Source organism: Rattus norvegicus, chromosome 6 (genome assembly GCF_036323735.1).
Source record: "Rattus norvegicus strain BN/NHsdMcwi chromosome 6, GRCr8, whole genome shotgun sequence".
In the NCBI taxonomy this organism is placed as follows: Eukaryota; Metazoa; Chordata; class Mammalia; order Rodentia; family Muridae; genus Rattus; species Rattus norvegicus.
In genome coordinates this window covers 80,731,754-80,747,992 of record NC_086024.1, presented here as the reverse complement: position 1 = coordinate 80,747,992, position 16,239 = coordinate 80,731,754, and the positions used below count along the sequence as shown (strand labels likewise).

The 16,239-nt window shown below is 40.5% G+C and overlaps 1 protein-coding gene across 7 annotated transcripts in view; it reads right to left on the bottom strand.

Moving 5' to 3' along the window:
- Mipol1 (mirror-image polydactyly 1) overlaps positions 1 to 16,239 on the bottom strand; it is a 335,084-nt gene that overhangs the window by 77,421 nt on the left and 241,424 nt on the right. For all 7 annotated transcript variants that reach the window (NM_001399384.2, XM_008764677.3, XM_039113186.2 and 4 more), the window contains one exon: positions 15,845 to 15,939. In NM_001399384.2, the coding sequence (NP_001386313.1) occupies positions 15,845 to 15,939 (95 nt within the window). The remainder of the gene's footprint in view (positions 1 to 15,844; positions 15,940 to 16,239) is intronic.

Below are 16,239 nucleotides of genomic sequence, written 5' to 3'. Positions count from 1 at the left end.
TCAGTTTTTACTTTGCCTCATACAATTGATGTTTAGGAAATTTTTTGTTCAAAATAGTTAGCCAAACTTGACAGAACACCTAGACCTTTTGTGAACTAAAACATTATTCAGTTAAAATTATAAATGCTTATACATTTGAACTTCCTGTTTTATAGCCAATTGAATGTTGTGTATTTGTGGTTTCAGTCAGAACAAGCAGGCTTTAAAAGCCTTTGAAGAAATGACTGGTACTTATTAAAGGAGTACTAATAGACATGAGTCCTTGTGAACATAGAAGGAGAATATAATGTCCATCCAAACCTTAAAAACATGGTAGTAAGCGGAAATTATCTCCTATCCGAGGTATGGAATTTTTTTTTAAACTCTTTTTTCGTTGCTGGGGACTGAAACCACGGCCTTGCACTTGCTAGGTAAGCACTCTACCACTGAGCTAAATCCCCAATCCCCCTAGGTATGGGATTTTAAGGGAAGCACAATAACGTTATCTGGCTTAACATGATCTGATTTTGTTTGTAATTATGAAAAAAATTAAATTCATTTTAACTAATGAACTTCTGTTAATGCCATTGTTAACACTATAGAACAAGTATACTTTAAGATACAAAGAGAACATTATTTCACATGTAACTGAACCGAGAACATTTACACATTTAAAAGTCTGACTGCAGGTAAACATGTATCCTTCTGGACGACATCCATGGAGAAGAGCACCATGACAAAACAACAAGGCAAGTCCAGGATGTCCGCTGGTCCTGCCAGTCCTGCCAGTCCTGCCTGATCTTAAAAGTCTTGCTAGACTACCATCCACATCTTTAGTCAATATTGACTTAGCTCTTTGTGATAGCAGTGATATTAGAAGTTTATATACATCAAGGGTAGCTTAAGGATGTCAGTTTATTATATCTTGTACTGTGTGCTACCATTGCAAGTCACTGCTTTGGAAATTAATGGTGAAAATGTTCTTTAACAATTCCAATTATTAGTTCTCTGCACCCAAATCCCGTGGGAGGGAGAGCTAAACCTTCAGAGAGGCAGACAAGCCTGGGAAACCAGAAGAGACTGCTCCCTGCACACACATCTAGGACGCCAGAGGAAAAAGCCAAAGACCATCTGGAACCCTGGTGCACTGAAGCTCCCGGAAGGGGCGGCACAGGTCTTCCTGGTTGCTGCCTCTGCAGAGAGCCCGTGGGCAGCACCCCACGAGCGAACTTGAGCCTCAGGACCACAGGTAAGACCAAATTTTCTGCTGCAAGAAAGCTGCCTGGTGAACTCAAGACACAGGCCCACAGGAACAGCTGAAGACCTGTAGAGAGGAAAAACTACACGCCCGAAAGCAGAACACTCTGTCCCCATAACTGACTGAAAGAGAGGAAAACAGGTCTACAGCACTCCTGACACACAGGCTTATAGGACAGTCTAGCCACTGTCAGAAATAGCAGAACAAAGTAACACTAGAGATAATCTGATGGCGAGAGGCAAGCGCAGGAACACAAGCAACAGAAACCAAGACTACATGGCATCATCGGAGCCCAATTCTCCCACCAAAGCAAACACGGAATATCCAAACACACCAGAAAAGCAAGATCTAGTTTCAAAATCATATTTGATCATGATTCTGGAGGACTTCAAGAAAGACATGAAGAACTCCCTTAGAGAACAAGTAGAAGCCTACAGAGAGGAATCGCAAAAATGCCTGAAAGAATCGCAAAAATCCCTGAAAGAATTTCAGGAAAACATAAATAAACAAGTAGAAGCCCATAGAGAGGAGACACAAAAATCCCTGAAAGAATTCCAGGAAAACACAATCAAACAGTTGAAGGAATTAAAAATGGAAATAGAAGCAATCAAGAAAGAACACATGGAAACAACCCTGGATATAGAAAACCAAAAGAAGAGACAAGGAGCTGTAGATACAAGCTTCACCAACAGAATACAAGAGATGGAAGAGAGAATCTCAGGAGCAGAAGATTCCATAGAAATCATTGACTCAACTGTCAAAGATAATGTAAAGCGGAAAAAGCTACTGGTTCAAAACATACAGGAAATCCAGGACTCAATGAGAAGATCAAACCTAAGGATAATAGGTATAGAAGAGAGTGAAGACTCCCAGCTCAAAGGACCAGTAAATATCTTCAACAAAATCATAGAAGAAAACTTCCCTAACCTAAAAAAAGAGATACCCATAGACATACAAGAAGCCTACAGAACTCCAAATAGATTGGACCAGAAAAGAAACACCTCCCGTCACATAATTGTCAAAACACCAAACGCACAAAATAAAGAAAGAATATTAAAAGCAGTAAGGGAAAAAGGTCAAGTAACATATAAAGGGAGACCTATCAGAATCACACCAGACTTCTCGCCAGAAACTATGAAGGCCAGAAGATCCTGGACTGATGTCATACAGACCCTAAGAGAACACAAATGCCAGCCCAGGTTACTGTATCCAGCAAAACTCTCAATTAACATTGATGGAGAAACCAAGATATTCCATGACAAAACCAAATTTACACAATATCTTTCCACAAATCCAGCACTACAAAGGATAATAAATGGTAAAGCCCAACATAAGGAGGCAAGCTATACCCTAGAAGAAGCAAGAAACTAATCGTCTTGGCAACAAAACAAAGAGAATGAAAGCACACAAACATAACCTCACATCCAAATATGAATATAAAGGGAAACAATAATCACTATTCCTTAATATCTCTCAATATCAATGGCCTCAACTCCCCAATAAAAAGACATAGATTAACAAAATGAATACGCAACGAGGACCCTGCATTCTGCTGCCTACAGGAAACACACCTCAGAGACAAAGACAGACACTACCTCAGAGTGAAAGGTTGGAAAACAACTTTCCAAGCAAATGGTCAGAAGAAGCAAGCTGGAGTAGCCATTCTAATATCAAATAAAATCAATTTTCAACTAAAAGTCATCAAAAAAGATAAGGAAGGACACTTCATATTCATCAAAGGAAAAATCCACCAAGATGAACTCTCAATCCTAAATATCTATGCCCCAAATACAAGGGCACCTACATACGTAAAAGAAACCTTACTAAAGCTCAAAACACACATTGCACCTCACACAATAATAGTGGGAGATTTCAACACCCCACTCTCATCAATGGACAGATCATGGAAACAGAAATTAAACAGTGATGTCGACAGACTAAGAGAAGTCATGAGCCAAATGGACTTAACGGATATTTATAGAACATTCTATCCTAAAGCAAAAGGATATACCTTCTTCTCAGCTCCTCATGGTACTTTCTCCAAAATTGACCATATAATTGGTCAAAAAACGGGCCTCAACAGGTACAGAAAGATAGAAATAATCCCATGCGTGCTATCGGACCACCACGGGCTAAAACTGGTCTTCAATAACAATAAGGGAAGAATGCCCACATGTACGTGGAAATTGAACAATGCTCTACTCAATGATAACCTGGTCAAGGAAGAAATAAAGAAAGAAATTAAAAACTTTTTAGAATTTAATGAAAATGAAGATACAACATACTCAAACTTATGGGACACAATGAAAGCTGTGCTAAGAGGAAAACTCATAGCGCTGAGTGTCTGCAGAAAGAAACAGGAAAGAGCATATGTCAGCAGCTTGACAGCACACCTAAAAGCTCTAGAACAAAAAGAAGCAAATACACCCAGGAGGAGTAGAAGGCAGGAAATAATCAAACTCAGAGCTGAAATCAAGCAAGTAGAAACAAAAAGGACCATAGAAAGAATCAACAGAACCAAAAGTTGGTTCTTTGAGAAAATCAACAAGATAGATAAACCCTTAGCCAGACTAACGAGAGGACACAGAGAGTGCGTCCAAATTAACAAAATCAGAAATGAAAAGGGAGACATAACTACAGATTCAGAGGAAATTCAAAAAATCATCAGATCTTACTATAAAAACCTATATTCAACAAAATTTGAAAATCTTCAGGAAATGGACAATTTCCTAGACAGATACCAGGTATCGAAGTTAAATCAGGAACAGATAAACCAGTTAAACAACCCCATAACTCCTAAGGAAATAGAAGCAGTCATTAAAGGTCTCCCAACCAAAAAGAGCCCAGGTCCAGACAGGTTTAGTGCAGAATTCTATCAAACCTTCATAGAAGACCTCATACCAATATTATCCAAACTATTCCACAAAATTGAAACAGATGGAGCCCTACCGAATTCCTTCTACGAAGCCACAATTACTCTTATACCTAAACCACACAAAGACCCAACAAAGAAAGAGAACTTCAGACCAATTTCCCTTATGAATATCGACGCAAAAATACTCAATAAAATTCTGGCAAACCGAATTCAAGAGCACATCAAAACAATCATCCACCATGATCAAGTAGGCTTCATCCCAGGCATGCAGGGATGGTTTAATATACGGAAAACCATCAACGTGATCCATTATATAAACAAACTGAAAGAACAAAACCACATAATCATTTCATTAGACGCTGAGAAAGCATTTGACAAAATTCAACACCCCTTCATGATAAAAGTCCTGGAAAGAATAGGAATTCAAGGCCCATACCTAAACATAGTAAAAGCCATATACAGCAAACCAGTTGCCAACAGTAAACTAAATGGAGAGAAACTTGAAGCAATCCCACTAAAATCAGGGACTAGACAAGGCTGCCCACTCTCTCCCTACTTATTCAATATAGTTCTTGAAGTTCTAGCCAGAGCAATCAGACAACAAAAGGAGATCAAGGGGATACAGATCGGAAAAGAAGAGGTTAAAATATCACTATTTGCAGATGACATGATAGTATATTTAAGTGATCCCAAAAGTTCCACCAGAGAACTACTAAAGCTGATAAACAACTTCAGCAAAGTGGCTGAGTATAAAATTAACTCAAATAAATCAGTTGCCTTCCTCTATACAAAAGAGAAACAAGCAGAGAAAGAAATTAGGGAAACGACACCCTTCATAATAGACCCAAATAATATAAAGTACCTCGGTGTGACTTTAACCAAGCAAGTAAAAGATCTGTACAATAAGAACTTCAAGACACTGAGGAAAGAAATTGAAGAAGACCTCAGAAGATGGAAAGATCTCCCATGCTCATGGATTGGCAGGATTAATATAGTAAAAATGGCCATTTTACCAAAAGCAATCTACAGATTCAATGCAATCCCCATCAAAATACCAATCCAATTCTTCAAAGAGTTAGACAGAACAATTTGCAAATTCATCTGGAATAACAAAAAACCCAGGATAGCTAAAGCTATCCTCAACAATAAAAGGACTTCAGGGGGAATCACTATCCCTGAACTCAAGCAGTATTACAGAGCAATAGTGATAAAAACTGCATGGTATTGGTACAGAGACAGACAGATAGACCAATGGAATAGAACTGAAGACACAGAAATGAACCCACACACCTATGGTCACTTGATTTTTGACAAAGGAGCCAAAACCATCCAATGGAAAAAAGATAGCATTTTCAGCAAATGGTGCTGGTTCAACTGGAGGGCAACATGTAGAAGAATGCAGATCGATCCATGCTTATCACCCTGTACAAAGCTTAAGTCCAAGTGGATCAAGGACCTCCACATCAAACCAGACACACTCAAACTAATAGAAGAAAAACTAGGGAAGCATCTGGAACACATGGGCACTGGAAAAAATTTCCTGAACAAAACACCAATGGCTTATGCTCTAAGATCAAGAATCGACAAATGGGATCTCATAAAACTGCAAAGCTTCTGTAAGGCAAAGGACACTGTGGTTAGGACAAAACGGCAACCAACAGATTGGGAAAAGATCTTTACCAATCCTACAACAGATAGAGGCCTTATATCCAAAATATACAAAGAACTCAAGAAGTTAGACCGCAGGGAAACAAATAACCTTATTGAAAAATGGGGTTCAGAGCTAAACAAAGAATTCACAGCTGAGGAATGCCAAATGGCTGAGAAACACCTAAAGAAATGTTCAACATCTTTAGTCATAAGGGAAATGCAAATCAAAACAACCCTGAGATTTCACCTCACACCAGTGAGAATGGCTAAGATCAAAAACTCAGGTGACAGCAGATGCTGGCGAGGATGTGGAGAAAGAGGAACACTCCTCCATTGTTGGTGGGATTGCAGACTGGTAAAACCATTCTGGAAATCAGTCTGGAGGTTCCTCAGAAAATTGGACATTGAACTGCCTGAGGATCCAGCTATACCTCTCTTGGGCATATACCCAAAAGATGCCTCAACATATAATAGAGACACGTGCTCCACTATGTTCATCGCAGCCTTATTTATAATAGCCAGAAGCTGGAAAGAACCCAGATGCCCTTCAACAGAGGAATGGATACAGAAAATGTGGTACATCTACACAATGGAATATTACTCAGCTATCAAAAACAACGAGTTTATGAAATTCGTAGGCAAATGGTTGGAACTGGAAAATATCATCCTGAATGAGCTAACCCAATCACAGAAAGACATACATGGTATGCACTCACTGATAAGTGGCTATTAGCCCAAATGCTTGAATTACCCTAGATCCCTAGAACAAAGGAAACTCAAGACGGATGATCAAAATGTGAATGCTTCACTCCTTCTTTAAATGAGGAAAAAGAATACCCTTGGCAGGGAAGGGAGAGGCAAAGATTAAAACAGAGACTGAAGGAACACCCATTCAGAGCCTGCCCCACATGTGGCCCATACATATACAGCCACCCAATTAGACAAGATGGATGAAGCAAAGAAGTGCAGACCGACAGGAGCCGGATGTAGATCTCTCCTGAGAGACACAGCCAGAATACAGCAAATACAGAGGTGAATGCCAGCAGCAAACCACTGAACTGAGAATAGGTCCCCTATTGAAAGAATCAGAGAAAGAACTGGAAGAGCTTGAAGGGGCTCGAGACCCCAAAAGTACAACAATGCCAAGCAACCAGAGCTTCCAGGGACTAAGCCACTACCTAAAGACTATACATGGACTGACCCTGGACTCTGACCCCATAGGTAGCAATGAATATCCTAGTAAGAGCACCAGTGGAAGGGGAAGCCCTGGGTCCTGCTAAGACTGAACCCCCAGTGAACTAGTCTATGGGGGGAGGGCGGCAATGGAGGGAGGGTTGGGAGGGGAACACCCATAAGGAAGGGGAGGGGGGAGGGGGATGTTTGCCTGGAAACCGGGAAAGGGAATAACACTTGAAATGTATATAAGAAATACTCAAGTTAATAAAAAAATAAAAAAAAACAATTCCAATTATTAGCTATTAATATCCAAAATATATAAAGAACTCAAGAAGCTAACCTCCCCAAACCCAAATAATCCAATTTAAAAACAGAGTACAGAGCTAAACAGAGAATTCACAACAGAAGAATCTCAAATGGTTGAGAAGAAATGTCCTTAGTTATCAGAGAAATGCAAATCAAAATGACCCTGAGATTCTACTTCACACCAATCAGAATCAAAAACTCAGGTGACAGCACATGCTGGCAAGGATGTGGAGAAAGGAAAACTCCTCCATTGCTGGTAAGATTGTAAACTTGTACAACCACTCTGGGAATCAATCTGGAGGTTCTTCAAAAAAGTGGAAATAGTTCTACCTAAAGACCCAGCTACACCACTCTTGGGCATATACCCAAAAGTTGCCCCACCATACCACAAGGATACATGCTCTACTCTGTTCATAGCAGCCTTATCTGTGATAGCCAGAAGCTGGAAAGAACCCAGATGTCCCTCAACCAAAGAATGGACACAGAAAATGTGGTTCATTTACACAATGGAATACTATTTAGCTATTAAAAAATGAGGGCATCATGAATTTTGCAGGCAAATGGATGGAACTAGAAAATATCCTGAGTGAGGTAACTCAGACCCAAAAGGACATGCATGGTATGTACTCACTAATAAGTAGATATTAGCCAAAAAAGTACAGAATACTTAGGATGCAACCCACAGATCATAAGTGTAAGAAGCAGAAATGCCCAAGTGAGGAGGCTTCAGTCTCACTTAGAGGAGGCAGAGGGAGGGAGGGAGGGACGTGAGTGGAAGAGGGGAGAGGGGGGAAAAGGGGGAATGGGATCAGATATTGGGGGTAGGGACAGGAAAGAAGCCCAAAGGGCCAAGAGAATCAATGGAAATAAGCAGCCTTAGGGAGCGGGAGGTGGGGGACTCTTTAGAAAGTACCAGAGACCCAGGAGGTGAGAGACTCTCAGGACTCACTGGGGGAGACCTTAGCCAAGATGCTCAACGCTGGGAAAAGGGAACTTGAAGAGTCCACCTCGAGTAGATAGACAAGGCCTCAAGTGGAGGGACGAAATTCCCGACCCAGAATCGTTTCTGTCTAAAAGAACTGCAGGGACAAAAGCCAACAGCCTGAAGGAAAGCCAGTCTAATGACTGGCCCAACTTGGGATCCATCTCATGGGGGTGGACACCAAGGCCTTACACTACTACGCTATGATGTGCTTACAGACAGAAGCCTAGCATAGCTGTCCTGAGAGACCCTATCAGCAGCTGACTGAGACAGAAGTAGATCCTTACACCTAACTATTGGACTGAAGTCAAGGACCTCAATAGTTTCTAACTTATCTATAAACTCCTTTGTGATACAGATTCTTGCTTGTAAAGTCATTCTGGCACATAAAGGTGAAGCTCAACATTCATCACATTATTAATATGAACTGTAAATCAGTGTAAAAATTGGAAAGTAGATTCTTCAGCGTATACATATTTATCTCCCTCCCTAAAAACTATGTTGAACATCAAATATTTACCAATTATTGATCTATTACAGGATATTACAACAAACAAATAGAAAGCTTTCTTCTTGAAGAACTTACTCTAGAGAACAACGAACAAAGAAAATAGAGTCTAGTATCACGATTATGAAAAAAAGAAAAGTGCAATAGTTAAGAGATGGATATAATGAGGGGACAGGTTATTCTTGATAGTGTGGTCAGGGATACTTGAACAAAAGAACAGACTGCAGTGGCCTTCTGGGTGAATTGCAGAGAAATCATGCTTAGAAATGTCTGTGATAGACACAAAAGAATGCACATGGTATGTGCTCACTGAGAAGTGGATATTCGCCTAGAAGCTCACAATGCATGATACAACCAACAGACCACAGGGAGCTTAGGAGGAAGGAAGACCAGGGTGTGGGTGCTTCGGTCCTGCATTGATGGGGGAACAGGATGATTGCAGAAGGGTGACCTTCTTGTGGAGGGAGGGGGACCAGGGAGGGATAGCAGAGGGAGGAAATAAGGGGGGACAGTATCAAGTACCAGGGAGGACAGGAGAGAGGTACAGAGGGTCAGGAAATTGAATAAAAATATGTAGCAGTAGGGGATGAGAAATTGGGGATAGCCACTGGAGGGTCGCAGACACCACAGAAGAGAGAGGCTCCCAGGACCCAACAGGTATTACTTTAGCAGGATTGTGCAGCAAAGAGGAGACAGAACCTATAGAGACTACCTCTAGTAGTCAAGGGATGGGGCCACCCACCCACTCAAAGTTTTTAACCCAGAAATGTTCTTGTCCAAAGGAAAGACAGGGACAAACAAAACAAAACAAAACAAAACAAACAACAATAACAACAACAAAAACAGAGCAGAGACTGAAGAAGGCCATCCAGGGACCACCCGACCTAGGAATCCATCCTGTATGCATACACATCTGTTAACATTTTGTCTAAGCCTTGCCCCACAGTCACCTGGCAAGGCAGGTGTGCCTGACTCACTACAAAAGGGCTGCTCACCCCATCTGCTCTCTCTTACTCTTGCCTTCTTGCTCCTGCTCTGTCCTTGCAACTCCTTAGGAAGAACAATGTTGACTGTCTGGACCACCCAGTAGTCCCAGTGACTAGACTACCAACCAAGGAGTGTACAGGAAGACTCCAGATACATATGTAGCAGAGGATGGCCTTGTCTGACATCAATGGGAGGGGGGCCCTTGGTCCTGTGGAGGCTTGTTGCTCCAGTGTAGGGAGATGCTGGAATGGTGAGGTAGGGTGGGTGGGTGAGGGGAGCACTCTCATAGAGACAAAAGGAAGGAGGAAGAGGGCAGATGTGGGATGGGGCATTTTAGAGGGGTAACTGGGAAGAGGGTTATCATTTGAGATGTAAACAACTGGAATGATTAATAAAAAGTAAAAAAAAATAAAAAAACAAAAACAAAAACAAAGAGGCATTCAGTAAAAGGAATGAGCAATTTAAAAAAAGGGAAGAAAGAACAAAAGAAAGAAATGCCTGTGGTAATAGCCAAGTGTGGCTGGACTGAGCCAAGCTTGGAAATATTAACGAATGAAGTCAGAGATAACTGAGGGTCAGATGTGCTTCCCTTCCCAGGAGGTATCAATTGTAAATAGATTCTCGGTTATTTACTTTGTGCGACTTCCTCTTTTCTGAGTGGGATTATGTCTGGCTTGAATTTGTGCGGCTCCTGCACATGCTACTATAATTTCTGTGATTCGTATGAACATCAGCATTACTGTGTATTGAAAATGCTGTTTCAGGGGCTGGAGAGATGGCTTAGCAGTTAAAAGCACTGACTGCTCTTCCCGAGGTCCTGAGTTCAATTCCCAGCAAGCACATGGTGGCTCACAACCATCTGTAATGGGATCTGGTGCCCTCTTCTGGTGTGTCTGCAGCTCCAGTGTACTAACATACAAAATGAATAAATACATAAAAAAGTAAAGAAAATGCTGTTTCCTAGGCACCATCCACTACCTTACAATTGGTCTGCCTCATCTTCAAATTGATCTCTGAGCTTTGAGGAAAGGAGTTTGGTGGAGACATTTAATTTAGTGTTGAGTGTTTCTTGTCTCTGGTAGCTTCGTGCATTATGTCTAGTTGTGGTCTCTGTGTTTATTTCCCTCAACTGCAAGAAGAAGCTTCTCGGGTAGGGTTGAAGTGATACACTGCTCTACTGGTGTGGCAGCATGGCATTAGGAATCCTGTTACTTCTATGCTCTTTTAGCAGAATAGGTGCCCCCCACGGCCAGAATTTATGCCTACAGTCTCAGGTACTTTGCCTCATTAAGAGTGTCAGAGTGAGTTCCATTTCACCTAGTGGGCCTTTAATCTAACAGAACCGTGGGTGACTGAGCTTGTAACACCTGCAGCATGAGTGCACCAGTATGTTGCGGCACGTCACGGTGGAGGAGGAAGATTTCCTAGCTAGGCGAGCCTGACGACTGTCTGTCTACTCTGGTAGTATGTACAGTAACTCTCAACACTATGGCTTATACTTTCTTGGGGTTGACGTTTTTAATTGAGCACCAGTGTGATTTCTCCATGGTTAATGACATTACTAAGGGGTGTCTTTACCAATAGAGCCTAGATGTCAAGTTGAAGTGGGCAACCAGTAGCCTTGGCAACAGCCTGTAATATTTAGAGGCATTGGCCAATGGTTCAACAAGATTTACATTCCTGATTCTGCAGGTTTTACTTGGTAGGCAAAGCATCTAGTTGGGGCATATCTTTTCCCTTATAATTTAAATTAGTTTCATGTTAGGATACTTTTAGAGTACTAAATTTTCATATGCCTTTTCAGAAAGGCCTTTATTGTTAGTTAGACCCCTATATATTTCCTCTGTTCTCCTGCAATGCTGATTTGAATGGGAATGGCCGCCTTACTCGTATATTTGCACGCTTAGTTCCTGGTTGGTGAACTCTGAAGCGGATTAGAAGGATTAGCTGCCAAGACTGTAGTTTACTCTCCACAAACTCACATCAAGGCCCTATTGCTGAAGAGAACACCCATACGACTGGTGTCTACGTAGAGCCTTCACTCCTACATTCTAGCTTCTTTGGCATAGGAAGGTACTCTGCATCCTACCCAGGGAGAAATGCAAAGACCAAGCCAGCAACAAACCCTTGGGCCTATAATGGTATCCTGCCTGAAAGATTTACTAGGGCAATGGTGACTCAAAATTTGTGGGAGTGACCAATCAGATCTGATTTGACTTAAAGATCACTCCACAAGATGGTACTCATACCTGACACTACTTGGGTGGCTAAGAATCAGGGACTAGACAGCCCAGGGACCTATGGTAAAACCAAACAATACTGGTCTAAAAAAAACTGTGTTGAAATGATCCTGAGGACATTCTGTTATATTCATAGAAAGTGCCCTGCCCAGTAGCAGATGGGAGAAAATAAGGAGACCTACGGCCAGATCACATGCAGAGAGTGAGAGACCTGGGGACAATCAGCTCTAAAGGGGATGTCTCCATCAACTCCATCCCCTCAGAGCTCAAGGGACCAAAAGAAAGCGGAGGCAGAAAGCATGTAAGAGCCATAGGAGACGGTGGACACCAGGAAACAACATGACCAAAACTCACATGAGCACACAGACCAGAGGGAGCCCACATGAGCACACAGACCAGAGGGAGCCCGTGCAGGACCTGCACGGGTCGGACCAGGTCCACGGTGCGTGCTTTATGTCTTCCAGTTCAGAGGTTGTTTTTTCCAAGTGTTTGAATGAGTAGGTTTCTGTATCTTGTGACTTCTCTTGTGCTCTTTTCCTTCTGTTCGCTTGTTTTGTCTAATTCTAATATATTAATTTCTATTTTATCTTATCTTACCATATTATATCATATCATATTGTATTACTATGCCTTAGAAGCTTGTTTGCTTTCTAATGAGGGACTGAAAGGGAATGGATCCAGATGGGAAATGAGATGTGGAGGAACTGGGAGGAGTAAAGGGGTAGGGGACTGTAATCAATATATTATGTAAGAAAAAAAACCTATTTTCAATAAAAGGAGAAACAAAGAAGATGGTGGAGCCTTGTTGGAGTAGGTGTATGATTCAGGGTCGGCTCTGAGATTTCAAGAGAGATTTCAGGCCCAGTGGTCTCTGCTTGCTGCCCGTGGATCAAGATGTAAAGCTCTGAGCTACTGCTCCAGCACCATGCCTGCCTGCTGCTCTGCTCCCTGCAGTGGTGATAACAGACTCACCCTCTCAAACTGTTAAGTTAGATACCAGGTAAATACTTGCTTTTCCAAGAGTTGCCTTGGTCATGGTGTCTCCACAGCAATACTCTAAGACACCTGCCCTTTCACCAGCCCCTTCATTTAATCTCCCTAATCTAGTCTCTCCTTTATCTGTTAATTTATATTCTATGTCTCTTTCCATGAAAGAGCCTTCCTGTTTCTGGTCCCTTATGAACTACCTAGACTATGTGGATATTTTAAAGGAAACACACATATCTAAATTAAAAGCTAATATCAACATATTATTGAAAACATGCAACATTTTGTCTGTGTCTGGGTTACTTATTTCAATGATTACTTCTAGCTCCATCCAATGATCTGTGATTTTCATTTTCCTTAAAAAGTTAATGTTATTCCATTGTGTCAATATGCCACATCCAATATCTATTCATAGCTGGCCAACATCTGGGCTTTCCCCTATTTCTAGCTATCAGGAATAGAGCAGGGATGAGCAGGGATGAGCAAGAACCCCTGCAGCAAAATGCAGTCTTTTGGGTATATGCCTAAACGCGCGAGAGGTACAACCTGGGGTAGATCGGTTTCCAGCTTTTGGGGAAGCCTCCTCAGTGGTCTCTCCATAGTGACTGTACCAGGTTTCACCATCAACAGCCATCATTAAGTGTTAGCTTTCTTCACATCCTCACCACCATGGGCTGTCATCTGTTTTACTGATTTCGGCTATTCTGAGTGGGGTAAGATGAAATCTAGGAGAAGTTATAACTTGCGTATCCCGACGGCGAAGGATGTCTAACAGAAGGCAGTTCCAGTGACTTTCAGAGTTATTTCTGTAAGACCAGTGTGTGACTAACTGCAAAATGTAGAAACGGTAGGCGTGGAAAGTGTATCTTCACAGCAGCATTTGTTAACTCTTTATTTAGACTTAGGCTATGCAACTCAGATTTAGGCAGTTCTAAGGTGATTATTTATTTATTTATTTATTTATTTATTTATTTATTCACACTCCAGATTTTATTCCCCTCCCAGTCCACCCTCCGATGGTTACACATTCCATATGTCCCCCATCTCAGTTGTGAGTTGCTGGAGATGGGTAATAGAAGCTAAATCTGTATTTATTAGTGAATAAATCAAATGATTCTAATGCTGGTTATAATTAAGAGTAGAATGAAAACCAAACAAATACTGCAATATTCACTGTGCAATTCAAACCACAGAAAGTGGGACAGCAAGATATCCTCCATTGCCATTGGGGTCTGCCTACCTGCACACCAACCTATAGACCCTGACTACAATTGTGCAGGCAAACATGTGGCATTTTATGTGTGGCAGTTTTCTACAAGTCTATAATGAAGTACTACACTCTGGATGGTTTAAAAAACAATTAGGGACACAAGAAGTCTGAAATCAGGTGTCAGTGGGCTACACTCTCTGTGCTGTTGTCTTTCCCAGACAAACTCAGTGCTGGCATTCTGAGGGCAGTCTACATGGCTGTCCTCTGCCCATATGTCTTCATGAGGAGTCTCTTTGGTGTCTCTGATTCTGTACAAACTTCTTTCTTATAAAACACCTGTCATGCTGAATCAAAGCTCACCTGAAAGACCTCATTTTCACTTTTTCCCTCTGTAATGACCCTACTTCAAATAAAGTCACATTAAAAAGTTATGGAAGTTCAGCCTGGTTTTGCAGGGAGGAACATAATTCAATCCATAGAAATAAACAACCACTGCAGATGTCCTGTATATCTGAAGTCAGGGTTTCTTGGTTTTTTGCTAGGAAAGTATTAGAATTTCTTTTTCAAGAACTCTCATGGAGGTGCAGTGTCTCCTACAATCCTGAATACAGGTAACAAAAGCAGTGTTTGAGCCATCGGTGCTGACAGCAATGACTGGCATTTTTATTCCATAGCACTTGCAATTACCTCCTGAACAGCATTCATAAGCACCTCTAAAAAGATTGTAGTTATTAATACATGCACTGCTAGGCTTGCTGCTACTTAATGTGTTAATAACGAAGCACACACATATATCATGACACAGTACTTGCACTATTGCACATGACTTACATTTTGTTTTGATTTAATTGCATTTTAGGCATTTGACTATGTTAGTTTGAGAAAAATACAGTGAAAGATTAATCCAATAGTCTCAATGGATTTTCACACTTCACACTTAAGGTAGTCAGTTGTAGACTAAGTATTCAAGAATCATACAGGACATAGTATATTAAACTATTTCTTTTACCATAGTCCACCAAGTTCCCATATTTTACATATAATCTAAAATACATCTCTCATACACTACTCAGAAACCTGAAACAAAAGTATCATAAAACAATTATTGATTCTTATTGTATAGTATGCATTCTGATATTTTCCTTTTAATATAAAATGTTAATTTTAACTACGAGATTTATTTCTATAACTAGTCCTAGAATGAAAATGAAATAATTTTGTTAAGTATCTTTGGTGACATTTTTTCTCATAGCATATTATAAAAGGTGAAATCTGAAAAAAGTGAAAGCTGATAATATATGATACATAACATATTTATACATACACACACACACACACACACACACACACATATATATATATATATACACACACAGACACACACACACACATACACCACATACCACATAATTTTAGATGTGGCATTTAGATGAGCAAATATTTCAACTGACCAGGTATCACTTAGACAACTGGTTATATAAATGGATGTAAATTTTAATGGTGTAAACGTAAATTTTACTAAACATAGAAACAAAGAGTTAAAAATATTTTAGGTAATTTATAAATTATAAAAATCCTTTAAATCCTTAGAGCTTAATTTCATTGACAAATTCTTCACTCCCAATTACAATATCAGGTACAGGAGTTTCTCAAAAAAATATTTACTTGAAGTATAAAGTGTTTTACCTGTAGTAAACTCGTAATGTCTGGATTTCTTCTTCCAGCCTTTTGTACTGTTCAATTGCAGTTTCTCTGGCTTGCTGCATTGATAATAATTTTGCCTGCAAGTAATTGTTTTAAAACTGGGTATTAATTTTGGTATGTTAAAATACAGGATGGAGTATGACTGCTAGTTAAACCTTTTTGGTAGTTTAAAATTCTAGCCAGATTTTTCGCAGACTCAATTTCCCACAAAGTAGTCCGATTACATTGGAAACAGGAATACTGAAGACACACATGTCGTAAGTAGGCTAACTTTGCTAGTTACTGAACTTCAACTTCATTTTATCTGCGCTATCAGGTTATGCCTTTCTGCAATGTTTAACTTTATACACATGATTCAGAATGTAGAACATAGGTTC